The sequence below is a fragment of the Rhinopithecus bieti genome, unplaced genomic scaffold (assembly GCF_001698545.2).
Source record: "Rhinopithecus bieti isolate Rb0 unplaced genomic scaffold, ASM169854v2 scaffold_574, whole genome shotgun sequence".
Taxonomy (NCBI): Eukaryota; Metazoa; Chordata; class Mammalia; order Primates; family Cercopithecidae; genus Rhinopithecus; species Rhinopithecus bieti.
In genome coordinates, this window is record NW_016803605.1 from 4478087 (window position 1) to 4502316 (window position 24230).

At 49.4% G+C, this 24230-nt stretch overlaps 1 protein-coding gene across 1 annotated transcript in view; it reads right to left on the minus strand.

The window, feature by feature from the left end:
- The window catches only part of DNAH10 (dynein axonemal heavy chain 10), a 189967-nt gene that overhangs the window by 10393 nt on the left and 155344 nt on the right, over positions 1-24230 (minus strand). Inside the window, 12 exon segments of the mRNA XM_017888965.1 lie at positions 70-224; positions 871-1025; positions 1437-1541; positions 6070-6343; positions 7206-7435; positions 8287-8566; positions 10014-10161; positions 10462-10683; positions 11689-11906; positions 13143-13279; positions 14379-14560; positions 20733-20907. Coding sequence (XP_017744454.1) covers positions 70-224; positions 871-1025; positions 1437-1541; positions 6070-6343; positions 7206-7435; positions 8287-8566; positions 10014-10161; positions 10462-10683; positions 11689-11906; positions 13143-13279; positions 14379-14560; positions 20733-20907 — 2281 coding nt within the window.

Consider the following 24230-nt stretch of genomic DNA (forward strand, 5'->3'; position numbering starts at 1 on the left):
CCCAGGGTGGGAGGATGCTAGCGATCACACCCCACGGAAAGCAGCAGATCAACAAAATGACACACTTACTTCTCTCCCATTGTTATAGTCACATAGTCAGTCACTGCCCGATAGACCCGATCCACACGGAAACAGCGCAAAATAAGCAATTTCTGGAAAGGGGTGATGTTGTTATCGTAACCCAAGGGGAATGGAAACTGCTCCAGTGAATCCAGGTCATACCACTGGGAAAAGCAAAGAATATTCATTGTGGCATCAACTCAGAAATGACATAGGTCCCCATTTGTGTGTGAAGGTGGCAGAAGCCACTGGAAAGGGATGAGAACTTATAGGTGTAGTAACTGAAGGCCACCTGGTCAGATCTGTCATTCTCTACCTCCAAAGACTATGACATTCAGAAAGGAGGAACTCTTATTCACCGAGTGCCCATCAAGGGACATGGTACATGGTAGATGCCCAACAACTATTTCTTGGATGGATGGGTCGGTAGGTAGATGGTTAGGTGGGTGCATGAATGGGTGGATGGATAGATGAGTAAGTGGGTGGGCGGGCGGATGGGTAGATGAATGGGTAGGTGGGTAAATGGATGGATGGATGGGTGGGTGGGTAGGTGGGTGGATGGATACAGGCATGGATGGATGGATGGATGGATGGATGGATGGATGGATGGACAGGTAGATGATTGGATCTCCCATACAACTAGCTGAATTAGCCAAAGGAGAATTCCAATCAGAGAGTTAGAGGGCATCAATTACACACTAATGGGTTACTCAAAGGAGTGTCTTCTCTTAAGGGGTTGGGCCACAGTTGAGGTTTAGAGATTGTTGACATGTGGGGAAGGAGAGGAGGAGAAAGGGAGCATGGGCTCACCTCCTGCCAGACAGTCTGGTTATTCTCAACATCATCAGGAAGTCGCCCAAAGCTGTCTGAAAACATTTCTGATAAAAGAATGATATCTTCCCATCCTTGGTCAGACAACCAAGCGCAGGGCTTTTTTCTTCTGCTTTTCTCCAGGGAAATGTTTCCTAATCACAACGGAAGAGAAGCAAACAGCCGTTGTGCTGCCAACACAAAGCAGGCAACTTTGCTTTGACTTCTCTCACTTTTGGGGAAAAGTCCACTTCTCAAGAAGGAGACTGGAAAGAGGAAGTGGCCCGGGCTTGCCCTCGTCACCACCAGTGACACCAACTAGACGCTCAGTGTAGCATCCAGCTTCCAGCCTCAGGGTAGCCCCGAGACAGAGGCTGGCTGCTCCGAGTTCAACCAGAGCCATTTCTGAGGCTGGAATGATCAACTGGAATAGTGAAAAATGCAGTGCTGTTGGGAGCCAAGTTTTAAGGCAAATTTTTGTGATTGTTTGTTTTAATGGACAAACTTATATACACGTATCGTGTGGGCAAGGAGATGGGAGGAATGAAGCTAGGCAAATTCATTACCTTTTAGAAAGAAATCTAATTCTTCTTGAGGGACTCTCCCTTCTGCTTGTTCTATCTTGATGGTCATATTAAAAGAAAAGAGTAGCTTGTGCCTCTCAAACAGCCCTGGAGAGAAACATCAGACGAGCATTGATTTCTTAAAAAAACCCTGAGTTTCTTACGCACACTGTGCTTAAATGTAAGAGAAATGAAACACTCAAACTGTATGGCTGCATTTAGCCCTCTCTGCACCCAATGTCCATGAATATCTAAGTGCAAAAAAGATAAGCTCAGTTCCTAGGTCATGCCCCAGTCTGTAGTGACATGCTCCTGTATGTAACGGAAATGGCTGTGTCTACAGTAGGCAAAATCACATCGTCCTGGGAAGAGGAAAAGCCAGTGAGGGGCAGTACAGTTGGGGCTCAGAGCCACCCTCTCAACCGAAGGCAGGTTGTTTGCCTGACTCCATGGCATTCGTGTCCATTAGAGTCTAGAAGAGGTGTTGGCAAACTTTCTACAAAGGGCCAGATAGTAAATATTTTTGGCTTTGGAAGCTAGATGGTCATAACCACTCAACTCCACCATTGTAGTGCAAAAGCAACCATAGACAATATGTATACTAATGGATATGGTCCTGTTCCAATAAAACTTTATTTACAAAAGCAGGCAGTGGGCCAGATTTGGATGCTGGCTAGGGGTTTGCCAACCTCTACTGCAGAGGACACACACTCCATCAACAGACTGTTTATTGATGGATGCAAAATACCAGCTTTCTTCTTTTTTGCTTTTTAACAGAAGACATGTGTTCCTGGAAAAAAAAATTGTGTAAGTCAAAATTTGTAATTTGAATTCTACTTCATATGTGTTAGGAGGGTTGGCTACTTAAGTGAGTCCTATAGAAACAATCTCTTTTCTGCCCAACTGTTAAGGGCTAAATTATATTTCTCCAAACTTCACATATTGAAACCCTAACTTCCAGTACCTCAGAATATGATGGTATTTGGAGACAGGGTCTTTAAAGAGATGATTAAGTTCAAATGAGGCCATTAGGGTGGGCCCAGTCCAACCTCACTGGTGTCCTTACAAGAGGATGAAATTTGAACACACACAGACACCAGGGATTCACACGCAGAGAAGAAAGACCTTGTGTGGACACAGCAGAAAGACGGCCTCCTGTAAGCCAAGGGGAGCGTCCTAAGGAGAAACGAAATCTACCAAAACCTTGATTTTGGACTTCTGACCTCCAAAACTATGAGAAAATAAATTTCTGTTGCTTAAGCCACCCAGTCAGTGGTATTTTGTTAAGGCAGGCATGGCAAACTTAATACAACAAGCACTGGTGCATGGAAAATATCACTGTCAGTACAGTGTCTCAGCAAAAGAGGACTGGAAAGGGATGCAAGTGTGCCCTGTCCACCTCTGCTTTCTAAAGGTCGCTCTACAGGCCCCTGCTTAAACATGGCCATTCTGAGTTTCTCCCAACTCCTTTCCAAAAACCAACTGAAATGGTGAGGTTTTTTGTTTGCTTTTGTTTTTTGATTTTTTTGTGTGTGCAGTGGCATGATCTTGGCTCACTGCAACCTCCGCCTCCCAGGTTCAAGCCATTCTCCTGCCTCAGCCTCTCGAGTAGCTAGGACTACAGGCATGTGCCACCACACCCAGCTAATTTTGTATTTTTAGTAGAGACGGGGTTTCACCATGTTGGCCAGGATGGTCTTCATCTCTTGACCTCGTGATCCGCCCACCTCGGCGACCCAAAGTGCTGGGATTACAGGCGTGAGCCATTGTGCCTGGCCTAATGGTGAGTTTTTTAAAAAGGTATAAGCTCCCAGAAAATTGGAGAAAACACAAAAGCAATAAAATTTTGCAAGCAACTCCAGGTGCGGTTGCAGTGAGCTAAGATCGCACCACTGCACTCCAGCCTGGACAACAGAGTGACATTCTGCCTTAAAAAAAAACCAAAAAAACAAAAAAACTGCAAGCTACAGACAGATGGACAAGTGATAATTGATTTAGCAGAGCTGAGAAAGTTGACTCTTACATGAGGAGGAGATAAAGCTGAGATGCAAACCACAGAATGCATCAAAAGCTCAGGAACTGGCAGTTCCAGATCCTTTGGAAGTGTGGGTGAATATGGGCTAAAAACAGGAAGATGGGTGGACAGCTTGTTTGACAAGCAGTCAGATCTCAGATCCCCTCTCACTCCATGCTGCCAGGCAACTGCCTGCCCCACCCAAGTGAACTTTGGAAAAGATAAAGCAGGGTCTCTGGACAGGGGAACACCAGGCATAGTTGAGGGGAAACCATACTGAAAAGATGGTTTTCAGTGCAAGTTTTCATGATGAATGCTGAAATTGACAGCCTTCTTTTCTCACATGCTTCCACGAAGGCTGGTAGCCAGGATTACATACTCTAGGAAAAGGCTGAAGACTCTTCACTGGGGAGTCTTAAGGTCTCATGAGAAAAGAACTACATGTATTGGCATTTGAGAGTTCCTCCAACGACACAACACAGAGAGGCGAGCCGCAAAATTCAAACGACGGGAAACAACCCAGCAATCAGGCAAGTTTCTTCCACAGATAAATGCAAGGGGTGGGGCAGACACGGTGGCTTATGCTTCTAGTCCCAGCGCTTTGGGAGGCTGAGGCAGGAGGATCCCTTAAGCCCAGGAGTTCAAGACCAGCCTGGGCAACATGGCGAGACCACCATCTCTACAAAAAATTAAAAAAAAAATTATCTGGGCATGGTGGCATGCACCTGTAGTCCCAGCTACCGAGGAGGCTGAAGTGGGAGGATCACTTGAGCCTGGGAGGTGGAGGTTGCAGTAGGCTGTGATTGTGTCACTGCACTCCAGCCTGGGCATCAGAGCCAGACCCTGTCTCCAAAAATAAATAAATAAAAATAAAAATAAATGCAACGGGGAAAAGAGAAATTAAGTGACACAACCAATTATAATGTATAGACCCCTAATGAGGTCCTGATTTAAACTAATGTGAAATATGACATATAAGACAATGGGAACATTTGAAAACTAGGTATACGATGATGTTCAGGAATTATTAATTTGGGGGTATGATAATGGCCTTATGTCTACGTTTTGAAATAGAATTCTTCTATTTTATAGCAGGGATGGGCAAACCACAAGCCAGGGGCCAAATCCAGCCTGCTGCCTGTTTTTGCTAATAAAGTTTTATTGGAACACAGCCATGGCCATTCACTTCCATATTGTCCAATGGCTGCTTTGTGCTACAATTGCAGAAGTGAGTAGTTGTGGCAGAAATCACTTAGCCTTCAAAGCCTAAAATCCGACCCTTTCCAGAAAAAGTTTGCTGACCTCTGTTTTAGAGATACAAACTAACATACTTACAGATAAGTGATCTGAATAGGAAGCAAATTTTCAACATAATCTGGGTTGACGGGGAACCATCTGGATTATACAATCAAAGCCAGAGCTGATCATTGCCAGGTGAGAGGTGCACAGACGATCATGACACTGTTCTCTTTTGTATATGTTTTCCATAACAAAAAGTGTTTTTAAAAAATCAATGATTTAGGAGTCGAAACAGACTGTAGTCACTTTGGAAATAGTGTGGCAGTTCCTCAAAAGTTAGACATTGAATTACCTATGATCCAGCAGTTCCCTTCCTAGATGCACCCCCCAAGAGAATTAAAAACACACATTCACACAAAAACCTGCACACAAATGTCCACAGGAGCATTGCCTTAATAGCAAAAAAGCAAAACAACCCAAATGCCCATCAGGTGACGGGTGAGTAAACACAGTGTGGTCTGTCCATACATGGAATGTGACTCAGCCACAGACGGGAACGAAGTGCTGACACACGCAGCAACACGGATCAACCGTGAGGTCACGATGTGGAATGAAAGATGCCAGTCATGAAGTCACACACCCTATGATGCCATTGACATGAAGTGTTCAGCACAAGTAAATCCTTACAGATGGAAGGCAGAGTGGTGACTGCCAGGGACTAGGAGCGGGGGGCCGGGGGTGACTGCTAATGGGTGTGGGATTTCATTTCGGGGCTGGTGGACACGTTCCAGAGCGAGAGAGTAGTGATGGCTGCACAACTCTATGAATATGCTGTGAATCACCAAACTGTACATTTTTAAAGGGTGAATTTATGGTATGTAAATTATATCTCAATAAAGCTGCTATCTTAAAATTCAGTGCTTTAAACATTCTTCTTTTAACATGAATCGCCACACTTAAGAATGCCATTCAGAGCTGGGCATGATGGCTCATACCTTGTAATCCCAGCACTTCGGGAGGCCAAGGTGGGTGGATCGTTTGAGCTCAGGAGTTCGAGACCAGCCTGGGCAACATAGTGAAACCCCATCTCTACAAAATACACAAAAACTTAGCTGGGCATGGTGGCGTGCCTTGTAGTCCCAGCTACTCTGGAGGGTGAGGTAGGAGGATCACCTGAGCCTGGGAGGTGGAGGTTGCAGTGAGCTGTGATCGCACCACTGCACTCCAGCCTGGGTGATGGAGCAAGACCCTATCTCAAACCAAAAAAAAGAAAGAAAAAAATGCCGTTTGGTAAGTTTCCATTTTCACAGACCACGTTTCCTTAAAGCCACATCTGGCACACCAAACTACACGAATGTGTCCTCCTCCGTGGGGAGAGCTCACCCGTGCAGCCGTAGTTATAAATGTTGAAGGTCAGTGTGTCCATGATGTTCCTCAGGCGTTTCATGAGAATGGAATCGGGCAGCGACTTCTTCAGTGACAGCCCGAAGACCTCTAAGAAGGCAATCAGGGAGTACTGGTACATGGAGTTCACCAGGGCCATCTCAGACAGGACGAAGAACAGGATGGCCCCCCTCCTGGCTGCTGGCCGGTAGCCGTCCCGCAGCCTGTCGATGTCCAAGGCTGTCTTCTCTGCCAGCTTGAGTTTCTCTGAGACCTGAAGAAAAGCACAAGTGACCCTGGAAACAGGAAGACTGAGAAGTGGGCAGAGGGCAGGAGGGGCAGGGGGCAGCAGAGAGGTACATGCAATGCTCCAGGGCTTTGAAAGCATCCAAGGACTGCAGGGGACTGAGGGCACCCACCCTTTTGTAGGAAGGGGTGAATATTTGTGGCTGACACCCCGGCACCCAAGGCCCCTTCCTCTAGTAACACTGCTTTTAAGTCTCCAGGTACTGCCCTCTCCCTTTTCATCCCATATGGGGTTCCACCCAGACTCCAGGAGATGTGACCCAGGCCCAGCCAACCCGAGCCTAGCATTCTCAAGCTCCTGGGACTGGTTTGGGGTAGAAATGTGACTTAAGTGACTTCCAGGACCTTCATGGTAGGAACAGGAAGATTCTCACTTATCCCTTTGGGTTTAGACCTGAGAGGACATGAGGCCAGACCAGTCTTCTGACCATGTAGGGAGCTGGCAGAGAATGATGCCAACCCGGTAGAAGGCCCAGCCCAGAAATGGAGAGAAACCAAGTCCTCCTGGTATTTTTGAAGTCCTGGATCCAGCCCCACCGGAGGCCATCTCTGGACTTTTCTGCTTTCTCAGCTGATAACTTCCCTTTTGACTTAAGCCAGGCAGGGCTGGGTTTTCCATCGCTCTCAATTTAAAGAGACTGACCTGATGCCCAAGGGTCCCTGGGAACACCTTTGGGGCTCCCCTCCCCACAGCACATCCCAATAGAGGTGGCTTTTTATCCCTGAGACCACAGAGCCCAGTTTTCTCATTGAGCAGACAGAGAACTGGACGCTCCAAAGGTGCATGCAGGCCCCGCCTGGCTCAGGGCCTTTTCCGCTATGGCTGTTACCTCTGTTGCCTTGGATTTGGTCTCCTCCAGGGTGTGCACCAGGTCCACATTGTCCAGCATGTTCCCGGTGGACGTGGCCAGCTCCCGAAGGAGGGAATCTTCCAGGTCCTTGAGCAGGTTCTTGTTCTCGCTGGTCTCCTGGATGAGGTGCTCCCGCTGCTCCTCCAGCTCCCGCCTCTCATAAGCCACCAGCACGCTCAGCAGCTGGTCCTCCAGGCCCTTCAGTGTGACTGTGGAGGACAGTGAGAGGCCCTCACCACCTGTGGACCCCGACAACGGTCTCTCTCGCTGCCCTGCTGTGATGGGACAAGCTTAGTGTGGGTCTCAGCCAGCACGTCAGAGGCACAAGGATTCACTGCCCACCAAAGTCACTCTACAGCAGCAAGGTGGCAGACATGATCAAAAGAGCGATGCTGTGGTGCAGAGTGGTGGACAAAAAGGAAAAAATGCGCTGAAATAAAACCCAGGCTTCCACGGACTGCGGTACCATAGTTTACAGTATACCCAGACTGGGCACAGTGGCTCATGCCTGTAATCCCAGCACTTTGGGAGACAGAGGCGGGAGGATCCCTCGAGCCCAGAAATTTGAGACCAGACTGGGCAACGCAGAGAAACCCCATCTGTGCAAAAAAAGAAAAAGAAAAAAGAAAAGAAAGTACATCCAAATCGAATTAACCTGCTTAAGCAGGTGCATGACAACTCTAGAGAATATGAGAGATAACATCCAGTTTCTATCAGAATTCAACTGAGAGGAAGAAAAAAAATTCAACATCACAACATGTATTTTAAATACACGAATACAGAGTAACTTCCTGCCCCCAGAGACAGACGTCCCATCCCACCCGTGTGTGAACACGTGAGCCCACAGCCTCATCTCAGGGTGACTCACGACAGGTAACTCATAGCTTCACACCCTCTAAGTGGTACCTAATCAGTAAGAGCTGACAAGCCCGGATGTGCCTATGAGACAATGATCTGGGGTCACTGTGAGTGAAGTGACGTCCCAGGAAAGCCTTGATCTCAGGTTGCAGTCTCCATCATGACCATCTTAATTAGTAGTGGAGGTTCTACACATTCTTACCGGTGTAATTGATGACCATAGCTTTCCCAAACACAGATGGGGAGTATCTGGGATTGGCCAGCTTGGTGTTTAGGTAAAGTCTGAAATTTGAATCATAGTCAACTTCCTTGTCTCCCAGGATAATAAACTGCCGTCCTTGGGAGACTTTTATATTTTTTTCTAAGACGTTATCAATCACAGGATCGATGTATTCATCAACATCGCGGAACAGGAAAGGGGTCCCATACTTTATGGACATCTCTAGCTGCTTGAGGAAGTCAGGGTCGTTAAAGGAAGCAACCTGGAAGAGAGTGGAGGCAGATGCTGAAAGCCCGCATGTTTAACTGTGGCCCTGCCAAATATAAAGGGAGAATGGCTTGGAAGTGGGAAGTGGATGAGCCAGGAATTTCGAGGGGGCCAGAGGTGAAAAGAAGAGAGAAACAAGGGGTATAACGACCATACACCATGAGGTCCAGACTCAGGGCAGGATCTTGCTCAAACAGGGTGGAGAGGAAAGGAAGGGGAGTCCTCAGCCCCTCTCCCTGTAAGCTAGAACCCCTTCTCTTTAAGAGACAGGGTAGGTGTTGGAAGTAGACTAGGGGTAGGCTGACCATTTCAGTGCTCCCTGGCAGGCTGAGGGAAGAGGGAGTCTAGGGAAGTTCCTGCCCTCATAGTATTTGCTCCATGATAGCTCCATGTGCATTTTGGAGGCAGACCGTTCCCCTGACCCTGGAGTACAAATGGGCTTCCCCAAACAGCATGCAATTACCTGGGATCAAGGACCAGAAAAAAAATAAGGAAAAGCTAAAATTGAAAATCGTTAATTTGTTCATTAGTTCAGCAAAAAGTGATTGGGCCGCCCCGTAATTCCACTCCTAGGTATCACCCCAAGAGAACTGAAAACACATGGCCACATAGAAACGTGTGCACCAACGTTCACAGCGGCATTCTGCAAATGGCCAAAAAGAGGGACAACCCGACTGTCCCTCGGTGAATGGATGGATGAACACAATGTGTCTGTTCACACACCAGAATACCATTCACCCAAGGCAGGAATGACGCCCTGACACACTACAGCAAGGACGGACCTTGAAAACGTCAGGCTGAGTGAAAGGCGCCAGACACAAAAGGCCACACAGCATCTGATGCCATTCCCAAGAAACGTCCAGAGGAGGCACATTCAGACGGAAAGCAGGTGAGTGGCTGTCAGGGGCTCAGGGAGGGAGAAATGGGAGGACAGGAGGGGTGATGGCTAAAGGATGAAGCATTTCTTCCAGGGATAATAAAAATGTTCTAAAACTGACTCTGGTAATTGGTATACAACTCTGTAAATATACTAAAACTCAAACTGAATTGTATGTGTTCAGTGAGGGAATGGTGTGGTATGTGAATTACATCTCAATCAAGCCATTACTCTCTCCTCCCCTGCATCCCCATCCCCCACCTCAGCTCCAAAAAACTGTGACTGAGCACCCAGACCACGAACCCCGTACTGGGCAGAAGAAGACGAAGCTGAGGTTGTTCGCAGCCTGCGAGGGGAGAGGCAGAGTTCATGGTAGTTTGTGCTGCCCTGGCAGACCCACAGGGTGGAGGTGGAGGTGGGGGAGGGCTCCGCGTGGGGGTCAGGGTGGAAGCATTTCTGCCCAGACTCGTTGAGGCTAGGGACCGCCAGGTACAGGAGGCAGGAGGGGCACTCTCCAGAGAACAGGCACCAGGGACAGAAGACGCCCCGGGAGGAGCCGCCGTACCCGCAGATTGTTCTTCTCCTCTTTTCTCTTGATCCAGTTGAGGGCCTGCTGCTGGGGGTCGATGCAGAGAGGGAAGCGGCTGGCCCGGGTGGTGAGGATGCCATTCTGAATAGACAGCTCATCAGGGGGAAGGCCCTGGGACCCCCATCTGGAAGAAATAGCCATCAGGAAATGAACTTTTCTCACCAATTTGTGAGCCAAGGGCTAAGGGTGGTAGGACTGGCCTTCCAGAACAATCTACCCATCCCCAGGCTGCACAAGCCTCCTCAGGCTCTAGGGAGAAGGGCTCCATGCTGGCTTTGCAGCTCGCCCAGCCACTTCCATGCAGTCAAGCCAACTGTGGTCCTGGCAATGCCCCCAGGCCATTGCCTCCCCGTGGGGTGACACTCATGTAGACTCCCTGTGCTAAGATGTCCCCTTCCTCCTGCTGGCTCAGGGTGCGACACACCTGCTGATCTCAACATCATCCGTGAGCAGGCTTTCCAACCGGAAAGGCTGGCTCAGAGGAATCTCCCGCTCCAGGATGTCGTTTTGCCAAATCCGATTGACCATCTCATCACGGAACTCCCAGGTGAAGGCTCCCTCGTAGCTCAGGAAGGCCGCGCAGAGCAGGCAGTCCCCCAGCAACTTCACGCGCCGGTGCATCAGCTCATCCAGGTCATTCAGCCACCTGCCACGGGAGGAGAGGGAGGCTGCCGTGAGCAGTTTACCTTCTGGCCACAACCAAAAGGAACATTCCAGAAGAACCAGCTTGATACCTTGCTAACAGGGCTAGCCAGACGGAAACATGTTTTGAGATATTCTTTCCTCGCGGGGAACAGAGACCAACAGCTTATCTTGCAACTTCCCACCCTAGTGAACCTGGTGTTTGCAGCCAGCATCAAGCAGGGGGCTCAGTAAAGGCCTGTGGTCTTTATTAAGTAGTAATCACATTGCGTGGATCACATTAAGTAGTAATCACGTTGTTTCCGAAGCCTTAATCAAAGACATATAAATCAGCCCAGCAGAGCTAACAAGTTCTGGCCTTACTCAATGACAGAATTCCACCCAAGATAAAAGAAAGCATCCGTTTCATTTGGCCTCTTCCAGTAAATGCCCCAAGACTTAGGTTTTAGAAATACTGAAAATTGTTTACCACATGCAAACAGCATTTTTCAGTGTTTTGTACACCACATTTACAGATGCCAGATTCAAAATTGTTGCCCTATTCGGTGAATAAGCTGTGGCCAAGTGGTCTTGCCCATAAAGATCAAACAGCCCCATCACTTAAGACTGAAGTCCAGGATTGAACAAGCCACTGGGACGCTTAGAAGGCATCTGTGCAGTGACAGCAATGGGCTTTTCCCACAGACTCTTCTAGAAAGGACCCAGGGGTTAGAGGTCACCAAGAAGTGAACACTCCCTAAACTTTGCTAAATGCTATGGATTTCTCCGTCTCCACAGCTGCACTGCCTCCTTGACCCTTAGTAATTAATAAATAACAGTGCCTAATAAAAACAATAGTCTATAAAATAGCCATTAGCTGCCATAAACATGATAATAGGAAAAATAAGACCTGGTCACGTGGTTTTCACATTAAAAACACAAAGTGAGATAAAGAATCAACATGGTGAGAAACTCTGTGGGTGACGTCCATTTACAAACGACAACAGGTGGGCTCGTGAGCCTCGCTGACCTGATGTTTTCCGACCCCAGACCCGAGATGAGTTTGTCTGCAGCAATCAGCCGCCTCTCCATGATCTCGGCTTCTTCCTGCAGCTTCTGCTTTTCCAGTATGGCGGCCTCGTATTTGGCACCCAATGTTTCCAGCTCTTTCTGAATTGCTGCCAACTCATTCTGGATCCTTTCTAGTTCCCGTTTAGTGAGGTAAAAATTCCGCTCCAACCTGGCCACCTAAGTAAAGACAATTTGCAGAAAGGTGGGGAAAAGGACTATGGTGGGGCCGTGATACAATGGCCTCAAACCAGGCCACATGTCCAAGCTGCTCTAATGGTGTCTGTGCTTTTCGGAGCCACTATATGCTATATTGAGACACGTGGCTTCTTAGTTTCTTCTTCAACTGTTTGCTGCAAAAACTCTATGTCCCATTAGAAGACACAGCACCTAAGTTATCAGATGGTTTTACTTTCATGTACTGAGATCACAGTAAGACGACATTGTGGTTGTAAGTCAAAAACTCAGAAGAATATATCATAGACAATCACAGTATTTCTATTGGTTCTAAGTTTTCTGAATAATACAATTCCGAGCTATAGAGCAAGGTCACAATATGACTCAAAATGATCAAATCAACCTTATTCTCTTTGTATTTTGTGATCTACCTGTGACTTTGGCCCCGCTGCTCTCCACTGGGGTAGGTTTGTCCCCCAGGGGATGTTTGGTAATGTCTGGAGACATTTCTGGATGTCACAGCTTGGAGGGAGGGTGCTAGTGCCATCCAGTGGGGTGAGGCCAAAGATGCTGCTAAACATCCTATAGTGCCCAGGACAGACCCCCCAGGACAGATCCCCCCAGGACAGACCCCCCCACTACTGCCAGGCAGCACTTCAGTGGTGCTGCAGCTGAGATACTCTGCTTTGACCCTAGAGAAACAACTTTAAACATCTTTATGTCTTTTTTTTTTCTTTTTTCTTTTTTGAGACAGGGTCTCACTCTGTCACCCAGGCTGGAGTGCAGTGGTATAATCATGGCTTACTGCAGCCTCCCAAGTAGCTGGCAGTACAGGTGTGTGCCACCATGCTCAGCTAATTAAAAAAAATTTTTTTTTGCAGAGACAGGGTCTCACTATGTTGCCCAAGCTGATCTCAAACTCCTGGGCTAGAGTGATCCTCCCGTCTGGGCCTTCCAAAGTGCTGGATTACAGGCGTGAGCCACCACTGAACATCTTTATACCACACTTTCACAGAAAGTTTGAAACTCTTTCAGACCTCGGTCTTGTACACCACCCACACTATGCCTAAGTGATAGTGGTGTTTCAGGACTACCATTTATTGGGGGGTGGGGGGAAAGTTTATGCAGTTTAAAGTCAGAACCTTGGGAGAATTTTTTCAGCAAAGGTGTGTACATGTGAATTCTGACTCCAAAGGGGTCTCTTGGCAGTGGTGTGGCAGTCTTACATTCGGGCAATACCTTCTCTCTTTTGGGCTTGATTTCTCTGAAAACATCACAGTAGCCCATTACAGCTTCGACAAATTTCAGCATCCCCAGCCCGGCTTTGCTGACAGCTTCCATTTCTTCAGTCGTGGTATTAAGAGTCTTCAAGAGGCCTAACGTGAAACATGCAATAATTTTTATGAGTGGCAAGCTTCGTCTTGGGAACATAAAACAGACAAAATAAGCGTAACTAGTTTCTTATTCTTCAGCGGCCCCGTGAGCAGGATGCTCTCCTACGGCCAACAGCATGGTGTCACACCAGAAGGGGTTCTGCATAAACCGATGTTTCCGATGTGGGCGAGGGGCATGGTTTACTGCCACCCAGGACGCAGGTGTCATGCAGGAGACCCAGGGCATAACGGAGATTTCCAACTGGGCACTCACGTGGCTAACTGGAATTCACAGGCCATTACAGGCCACCTGTTACCTTCACCCGCACCCTCACCCCAGGAGGAATTTCACATAAACGGAAGTCCATCCAATGAAGATTCAGACAGAGGGAGTGCGTTGGGTTTTTGTAGTGATTGGGGTCATTTGTGTTGAGTTTGCTTTTGTTTTTAAAGGGGCTAAGAAAAGCATTTGATAAGAGTCTAAATAAACCATCAAACACAGTGTGAACTTGTATTGCTTTTCGCAAAGGCTAACACCATTCCACGATCACCGCCTGGTTGAGCATTGGGCAGGGTCAAGAACTGAGCTCAAAGGGAACTCAGTCCTGTAACCAAAGATGGAGGAGAGGCTGGCCATCAGTGATGCTGGCCACCCCCGTGCCCACTCCCCAGGGACCTCCAGAAGACTTGATACTGACAAGAAGAGAAAGGCAGGAAGTCAAGGTCGGACCAGCTCTGGGCTTCTGCATGTGCACTGAACAGCACAGACAGAACAGCACTGGGTGAGACGCACAGAAGACAAGGCTGAGCTAGGTTCCAATAAGAAGATCTTGTTTCCTGACAGGGAGAGCTAGGACTAGTGCTGAATGGAAGCCTCAGTGGGCGCGGCTGCCACCGCCCATCCCCAGCCACTCTCCCAGGGTCACGTCACGGGGCTGCTGCTTTCCTCTGGTGACCATCAGTTGCCTGTTCCATCTGACACCATCCGACCAGAAGGGGAGGGTCTGCCCACAACAAGCCTCCTTGCCCTCCATCCCTGTCCAGAGGCTGAGATGCCAGACCGAGATCCACCCTGGCGATTCCCACACGTGGCGACACTCACCTTTGATGTTTTTCACTTGGCTCTGGGTAATCGAATCAAAATCGATCTCCATCAGAGACCTCAGGAAATTCGAGTCGGACATCATGCCCTTGGCGGTTTTCCAGTTGAGCTCTTTGTACCCCTTCATGATGAGGATGCATTCACAGACCGTCTGCACCTGCTTCGGGGGCTTAGCAAACGACCTGGCAAGAAACCAAGGCACACGTGGGTCCGTCCAGGGATGTGGCCAGGATCTGGCCTGAAAGAGAGCTCCAGAAAAAGGAGCTCAACTAAAAGGCAGTCCCTGGAGCTGATGCTGCATGGAAATGAAAGAAGCCAGGTCCCAACACCAACCGCACTCCTGGGTGGGAGCGTCGCTAAGGGCGGGGCCGGGTACCCCCTCAGGTTCCAGACCAGGCGCCTGGAACACAGCTGAATCATGGTGCAGGGACAGCATTAAAATACAAACCCAGGCCATCCCCGGAGCATCTGGATCAGTGGTTAGGGTGAAGCCTGAGCACCTATGTTTTAATTACACCCTCGGCTGATTCCTCAGACTCTAAATGGTGGTTGCTGTCATTATTGTCATTATCATCATCATCACCACTATCACTACCACCATCATCTTTCCCCATTTACTAGATGGAGAAACAGGGTCCCAGGAGCTTGCATGACTGGCTGTGCTGACACCACCTTCGAGACCTGAGGTCCCTGTATCCTGGGCTCTTTCCAGCCTATGCTGCCCCATAACTGTTTTCTGTGGCTTTGATAAGACTAGATCATCACTCTGCTCCTCCAGAACTCAGATGTCCACTGCCCTTGGTCCTCTGGAGAACCAGAACTGCCAACGGAGCAGGAGACAGAACAGCAGCGCTGGTGCAAAGGCCGGAGAAGGAACCAAACCCATCTCACTGGGGCATCCTGCTGCCAGGCAAGGTCAATGAAAGCCACAGAAGTCTCCCAGACCAGGCTATGGAAAGACAGAAGTGGAAGGAGAATAGCACAGAGAAGGCAAAGCAGGAAAGGAAGGAAAAGGAGAGAAGAGCAGGAGACAGAGGCCCCAGAGGACATGGAAGCAGTATGGGGGCAGCCAGGCAGGGGCCCAGGCATTTGGGCTCTGGTAGGAGGCTGGGGTGAGCCAGAGAAGAACGAGGGGGATGGAGGGACAGAGAGGGAGACACATGCACAAGGATAGAGACAGAGATAGGGAGACAGGGAGGAGACAGAGAGACAGGGAGGAGACAGAGAGACAGGGAGGAGACAGGGAGACAGGGAGGAGACAGAGAGACAGGGAGGAGACAGAGAGACAGGGAGGAGACAGGGAGACAGGGAGGAGACAGGGAGACAGGGAGGAGACAGGGAGACAGGGAGGAGACAGAGAGACAGGGAGGAGACAGGGAGACAGGGAGGAGAGAGAGAGACAGGGAGGAGACAGCGTGAGCAGACTGAGCAAGCTGGAAGCTTTCTGCAATGAGCAAATCCCCCACCCCTTCTGACCCCGGCACCCTCACACACTCCCACGCAGGCAGTAGAGGAGAGAGGGCCCCATAGTGTACGGACAAGCCAGGGCAACGGCCAGGAGGGAGGGCGCCCACACTTCAGTACAAAGCCCAGTGATGAAAGAAATGGCCCTGAGTCACCAGGGAAAGTCTCAGTTATGCTGGTGTTGGCTGCTTAGGAAAGCAGCAGCAGCCTGTCCGAGTGTCTTTAAAAGGTTCCTTCAGGGTGGATGGAAACCAGGCCCCAGCCACTGCTCTGTGAACAAGCAGGTAGGGAAAGAACGGGGGAGATGTTTTCAGATTCAAGACAGAAAGAGCCCAGGCCTGAGGCAGGGTCCTGAGCCCTTAGGCAAGTTAGGAACCAGCCAGGGGTGTCAGTTTTCCCATCTGTAAAGTGAGACACAGAACCAGACCCTTCCAGTTCCCAAATCCTCTGAGTCTATGAAAGTGAAGTTTTCTGCTGTTGTGTTATAGGCCACGCTCTGGGATCTCACTTATTGAGAACACACCACTTTCCACAATGCCGGATGACCGAGGTGTGTGAAATATTGAGGGTGCAAGACAAGAGAAATGGAGATGTCTGTTTAATTTGATTCCTTTCTTCTATCACTAAACAAACTTGGGAATGAGAAAGGGAGAATGATATGCTACCCTCCCTAGAAGAAAATAATCATTTTAAACCCTACTCCCCGCCTCCTAGCGCTCTACCCCTGACACAGCAGCTGTCTCTGCTTTTTCTCCAGCCCGAGCTCCTTGCAGCCTCAGAGAAGGTGCCCCCTCCACCCGCCATGACCATGACTAGGTCAGGTCCCAACATCCACTGTCAGAGCAGCAAGGACCTTTCCTTCCTAACCTAATCCTACATCATTTCCCCATGCACATGGGATTCCTATAGGAAAACAGAGTGCCAGCTCCATGCAGTGAAGGCCCTGCCTCCCTGTCTCACTGCTGATCGGCCCCAGTGCCTGCTCAGGGCAGGGGTGGGGTGGGGGACAGACACCCAATGACTATTGAATGAATGAAAGGAAGAAAAGTAAAAATCAAAAGCCAGCAACAAAGGGAGCCTTTTATACTTTTATAGTTAGAGAAACATCTACTTCTAATCTTCATGACTCTTCATCTTCCTGCCTTAACATTTAATGATTCCCACAAAGAGGATTGAGTATGATAAGAAGGAAACGCTTTTTAAGGACTTAAAAGATTATAAAATTGTCAAGATGTAAGTGCTGGCTCATTGTGCTTAACATCCAAATGACCTGAGAAAAGCCAGATTTTAGTCATCTGGAAAAACTCAAATTGGATCCAAACTCACACAAAACCCCAGGAAAAAAATCCTCAATAGATAAAAGATTTAAATATAAAAATTTAAACCATCAGAGTACAAAAAGAAATCATGGGGAAATTATTTTACAATCTTGCAGTGCAATCAGGTCTTTTAACTAGGACACAATATCCAAAAGTCACCAAATAGGTTGGGTGCAGTGGCTCATGCCTGTAATCCCAACAGTTTGGGAGGCTGAGGTGGGTGGATCACCTGAGGTCAGGAGTTCGAGACCAGCCTGGCCAACATGGTGAAAGCCCATCTCTACTAAAAATACAAAAATTAGCCGGGCATGGTGGTGGGTGTCTGTAATTCCAGCTATTTGTGAGGCTGAGGCAGGAGAATCGTTTGAACCTGGAAGGCGGAGGTTGCAGTGAGCCGAGATTGCGCCACTGTACTCCAGCCTGGGTGACAGAATGAGACTCTGTCCCAAAAAATTAATTTTAAAAAAGTCACAAAATAAAATATTGCTAAAATCTGCCACATAAAAATAAACATACATGGCAAAAACAAACACACACACAAACCTCCTAAACAAAGTCAAATGGCCCATGGCAAACCAGGAAAAGATTTGCAACTCACCTTACGGATAAAAAGCTGATCTCCCCACTGCATAAAAAAGCCCCTGGAAATGGTTTTGAAAAAAAAGCAACAATACCACGGCCCAACAGATAAGCAAACCAAGTTCACAGAAAAGGAAATACACATAACTCTCAGGCACATTTTTCACATAGGGAAAAAAAAGGCCAGCCTCACTCACACTAAGAGAAATGCAAATTGAAACTACACAAATACCACTCTTCATCTACAACATGTGAAAAATCCAAACGTGATCGCTCCCCCTGTTGGTGAGTCTAGGAAAAAGCAGGTACTGCTCACTTGGATTGTCGTTTGAGGATAAATAGGTTCCATCCCCACGGCTGGGACTGGGCAACAGCTATGAACCTTATAAATGCCTACACCCTGGGACCCAGCAATTCGACTTCCAGAAATGTATCCTGCAGGTGGACTCTCCCAGGTGCACAATTAACTATGCTCAGGTTTATTCTTTGCCACGCTATTTGTAAACGCAAAAGACTGGAGACACAATCAACTTATTCAACAAACTCATCAGTAACGGCTTGTTAAATAAATTATGGCACAGCCACACAATGGAATGTGGAGGAATGTCCTAAAATATCAGGGAAGTTCATCACATATCAACATGCAAAAGATCTCCAAAATATATTGCTAAGCAGAAAAGATGCAGAAAGATATGCATAGGGTGTTACAGTTTGTATATAAAAGAAGGATAAAAGGATTTGCAGGTATCCCTTGCTCTCCAAACACTCAGAACCTGAAGTCAGGAACAGAAGAGACCCTTGTGTACCTGGTTGCCTTGGTCATGCATGAAAATCCTCGGGATGTGTATACGAGAAATGATACACCCACACTACCTGTTGAAGCGTGGGAAGGTGACCAGAGCTGATAGAGGACACAGTGGCTGTGGGCTTTTCCCAGCATACCTTTTGGATGTTGGAGCCATAATCACGGCTAATGCTTACATGGCTCTGACCATGTGCCCAGCCCAGTTCTTCACATATAGGCTTATATGATCCTCATGAAGGCACTGATGCAGCCGAGACAATTCTTATTCACATTTTACAAATGAAGAAACTGGAGCGGGCCAGGCGCGGTGGCTCAAGTCTGCAATCCCAGCACTTTGGGAGGCCGAGACGGGCGGATCACGAGGTCAGGAGATCGAGACCATCCTGGCTAACACCGTGAAACCCCGTCTCTACTAAAAAATACAAAAAACTAGCCGGGCGAGGTGGCGGGCGCCTGTAGTCCCAGCTACTTGGGAGGCTGAGGCAGGAGAATGGCATAAACCCTGGAGGCAGAGCTTGCAGTGAGCTGAGATCCGGCCACTGCACTCCAGCCTGGGTGACAGAGCAAGACTCCGTCTCAAAAAAAAAAAAAAGAAACTGGAGCACAGAGAAGTTAGATGACTTGCTAAACGTCGCACAGCAAAGAGGCAGAGCCATGTATGAATGTGTAAAAATTATTCCTTTTGTACTTTGGCTTTCTCGGGGTGAGCTGGGCACCTGTCTGCAACGCCTGTCTCACTGCAGGAGACACATGTCAAGCTCTCTATCTGGCTCCATGGAAGCCCCTTCCCACCCCTCCACCTTGGGTTGATGGAAGGGACTCACCATTCCTTCTCTTCAAATAAATCCCCTTCAAAAATCCTTCCTAGTCTCTGCTCTCACGATGTTTTTATGCTGCTGACCTGGGAGCAGTGCCCCAAATCCTATTACCGGTAGCTAGATATTCCCCTGAGAGAATGTGTGTGGGACCGTGTCTACTACCCTCCGCTGGGTGTGCACTTCCACTGTGTCCTGGCACCTCAGCCTCAACTTCCAATGCTTAGTGCTGAAGTTTTAATACATCCATCCTTATACCTTCCTTGACACCATTCTCAACATTGAAATAATGACTTCTTGCTGATAACAGTGGCACCTCCAAGTGACCTCCCAAGAATGAACCAGGTCCCCTGTCCTGAAATGAGCTGAATTCTGTGTTCAAATTCACAGATGTTTCATGAACAAGAAAACAAGGGCATGGCCTTGGATAAGGAGTGCTGCTCAGCCTTCACAGGCAGCACAGAGGCAGAGAAACAGGAAGTGCAGGGAACACGCACTACTCCACCGGGAGTCCAGAACGGAAGCCCACTGCTGACCCAGGAATGGAGCCTCCTGGCTGCGAGACCTGTGTGTGGGGCCAGGAAGACTGATCTCCTTCCGGATGAAGAGTGAGGAAGGAGAGAACTGAGGCTCCCACGCCGGGGGGTCTGTGCGGGGCCAGGCAGCACAGAGGCAGAGGCAGTGGGCGGAGGCTGGCACCAGAACAGTGTTCCCTCCTTGGGCTTTACTCACAAGACTCAACTGACCATCAGAGTCCAGGAACAGTGCCCTGGGGAGACCAAGCCATGCGGGGAGAAAGTTTGCTGGCCCATGCCACACCAGGTCACCCTCGCTGACAGCAGATGAGCACTCTGGGGGACAGGGTCGTCTTACAGAATGATTTGCAAGATGTATGGAGGCCTCAATAGTGACCTACTCTCACCCTCCTTGAAAGCCTCCTTGGCCAGAAAAGGATTCAGGCATCGCCAGTCTGGCCGTGGTGTGCACACATCTCTGCTGAGCTGTTTTCAGCAGGGCTCGCCCTGTGTTGAGCACTCTGCCCTTGCGAGGGCGGACACTTGCCCCCATGTGTTCCATGAAGAGCACTGTTTTACCCCACTCCGTCCTTCCCTTGGCCTGGGTTCAAGGTCAGCAGGCCCTGCTTCCTACTAGCCGGGGGAGCTGGATGCCTGGGGTGCCCACATTATCTCCCTGGGCCTCGCTTTCCTCATCCGAAAATGAGGGCAACAACAGTTCCCACCGCGGAGAGAGCCAGGCGCGGTGGCAGCACGTGGTGTCAGCTCCTTTGTAAGCACCTGGTCGCCACGATCATGGGGACTACTGGCCTGCAGAGGTGGAACGGAAGCCCAGAATGGCGGCCCGGGTGCGTTACCTAATCTCAGTCACGTCCGACTTGTCCAGCTTCTGCAGCTCCAGCTTGGCGGCCTCCAGGATGGGCATGACCTCCTCCAGGGTCGTCTCGGCCTCAGCCTTCTCCATGGCAATGACCTTGTTCTGCTCCTCTATCTCTATGGCCTTTTCCTCCGCCAGTTTCTTCTTCTCCTCAGCTGCAGGGTGGAGCAGGGGGTGAGTAAACTTGGGCTCAGAGGAGATGCACTCGCGGCCACCGGCTCTGAGCAGAGTGCAGTCCTTAAAGGTTGGCTTGAGCCCCAGTGGGGATCTAAGGAGCTTTGGCCAATGTGGCAGCCTTAGTGATCCTGGTGGGACAGAAAACTCCACCATGCATGGGCCCTCCAGCACCAGACAGCCAGCCTGACTCCGACCTTCCTCAACTGGCCCACCTGTGTCCCACCCACTCCATCCAGGACAAATTCCGTGGCTCCTGACAGCCCCCAGTCCTGCCTCGCCGGTGTTCACTGAGGATGCCAGGGTCCCCCTTCCACTTACTGGCTCCCTGAGATCTCCTCTCATCGCCTCTTCCTACTCTCACTCTGGCCCAGCCAGAGCCACCCTCTAAGGAGGCTGCCCCTCTGTCGCCTTCTCTCTCCCTGCCTTGCCGATTTGCTTCATGACACCGATCACAATCGGGAAGTTTCACTTCACCGTTGACTGATTCACTGTCTGGGTGCCCTCACTTACTAGGATGTCAGCACCTCCCCGAGGGCTGGAACCCCAAAACCTAGAGCAGGGCTTGGCTCACTGTGGTTTGAACAGTGTCACCCCACCAAAATTCGTGCCCACTGGGACCTCAGGATGTGACCTTATTTGGAAGTGGGGTCTTTGCAGATGGAATTAGTTAAGATTAGGTCATACAGGGTTAGGGTGGGCCCTAAATCCAGTGCCTGGGGTCCCTATCAGAAGGCCATGTGGAGACACACAGGGAAGAGGGGCGTGTGGCAATGGAGACAGACACTGGAGTGGTGCATTTATAAGCTAAGCTAAGGAATACCAAGGGCTGCCAACAACGCTGAGAAGCTGGAAGAGGCATGAAAGAGTCTTCCCCCAGAACCTTCAGAGGGAGCGTGGTCCTGGCACCTTGATGTCAGACTTCGGCCTCCAGAACTGTGAGAGAATAAATTTCCGTTGTTGGCCGGGCGCGGTGGCTCACGCCTGTAATCCCAGCACTTAGGGAGGCCGAGGCAGGTGGATCAACTAAGGTTGGGAGTTCGGGACCAGCCTTGCCAAAATGGAGAAACTCTGTCTCTACTAAAAATACAAAAATTAGCTGGGCATGGTGATGGGTGCCTGTAGTCCCAGCTACTCAGGAGGCTGAGGCAGGAGAATCGCTTGAACCCAGGAGGCAGCGGTTGCAGTGAGCTGAGATGGCGCCATTGCACTCTAGCCTGGGCGACAGAGCAAGACTCCGTCTCAAGAAAAAAAAAAATTAATTAATTTTAAAAACTAAATGTCTGTTGTTTTCAGCCCCCAGATCACGGTGCTTTGTTACAGCAGCCCCAGGAGATGCATGCAGCAGGCCTTCTGCAAACAAAGACTGGCTGCAGAGGCTCTGCCTCCCCCATGTTAAGGCTCTCAGAATCCATTTCCACAGCTAACAAGCCAGCATTGGCACTTGCAGTGTACAAAGCCGTGCACGGGCCCTGACACTGTAAAGGTCCCCAGCCCAGGCACTGCTTCTCCCTGGGGCAGCAGGGGGATGAATGCGTCAGAAAAGGGTAGCAAGATCACAAGTGTGGAACCTTCGGAATAGAAGAGCAGAAAGGAAGCTGTCTAAGCTGTGAGCATGCCGAGGCGGGGGTGGGGCCAGCAGGAACGGAGCACAGAGGTAACAGGACCACCAGAGCTGGCTGGGAAGGAAGAGGGCTGGTACAGGCCGCAGGAACCTCAGGGTGGGGAGCAGCCTGCAAAGGGGTCCGGCCAAGCCAGGTGCTTGAGTCATGTTGAGGAGCAAAATGATGGGCTCTTTCAGCCAGGCAGGAGCACAGGCTAGAGGCTAGGGCAGGTGCTGAAGAGCCACCCTCAGGAGAAAGGATTGTTTGCACCCCACCCTACCCTCTGCAGGACTTGTCAATGTATCCCATTCCTATGGCCACCAGGATTGGTTTGGGCAAGGGCATGTGACTCAAATCTGTCCAATCACGGCCTATTCTGGGAGCTTTGTGGGAATGCATGGAAAAGAAGAGCCCTCTCTCCCCTGGGGATGCTGAGCTAATAGGATGCCAACCTCATGCGGGAGGCTCCCAAACTCTCAGCATGGACAGAGCCTGCTGCCTGAGATGAAGCCCAAACAGAAGACAGCAGAGCCAAGAAAGGGAAGGAAAGATTCCCACTGATACACTTGAGTCCTAGATCCAGCTGTGTCTGAAGCCAGCATGCCTCTGGAATCAATGCGTTTCCACTTTAGATTAAGCCACTTTGAGCTCAGTTTCCACCATTTGCAACCACAATAGTCCTGATCGGGACAGGCAGCCTGGAAACAGGGATCCTAGATGAAGCTTCCTCCAAAATTCCAAGTGGGAGCAAGGTGACCCTAGACAAGGATGACGGCAATGGGGAAAGAAAAGCAACCACAGGTAGGAGAGGCACTAAACATGGGTGTGGCAAACAGGTCGTCCTCAGTACGAACTGCAGCCTGGGCACTGGGGGAGGGGCTCTCTTGGTTGTGAGCTTCTTCGAGGCAGGGGTTGAGTCTCATTCAGTTTCTAGCCCCCACTCTCCCCACCATGGTGCCTGCCACGAAGCTGAAGTCAGTATCTGCTGTTTGGACAGATGAATACGAGGAATAACAGCTCCCTTCAAGACACTTCCAGTCTAGTTTTACATCTAAGGGGCCAGGAATATATAGTTTTTTACATCTAGGGGGCCAGAAATATATAGTTTTTAAAAGACAGATGAAAGCAAAGTGCAGCTATGTGGGAATGAGGCATTTGATCAAAGTTCTGGTAGAAGAAACACGGATAGGAAGAGAGATGTGGCATGGATATTCTCAGCAGACCGAAGGGAGAGAAAGAGCACATTACTGCAGGACTCACACGGGCATGAAGAGGTGATGCTGTGAGCAGGCGACAGGGTGTCATGGGAAATTAGGTGGGCAAGATGACACAGAGGGATTGACGATGGCCACAGTGAGGACCCAGCATCAAAACAGGCAGCAGGGAGTCGCCACAAATTCCTGGGAAAGGATATCTATCGATTAAGTTGCTTTGGTTGCAAGCAACAGAAGCTAACAACGGTCGAGTTAAGAAAAATGTGAAATTGTTATAAGAAGACGTGGTAGCTCACGGACATGGAAGATGCTGAAACACATAAACTAGAGGCGTCTCGGGGATCTGGGCTCGGTCACTGAATGCAGTCTCTTCACAGCACGGCCATGCAATAAATGAACACAAATAATCTTCAGTCTTGTAGGTTGACTCAAAATGTGCAGTCCCAGATAACTTCTAATTGGTCTGCCAGGGTTAGAATAAGCCCA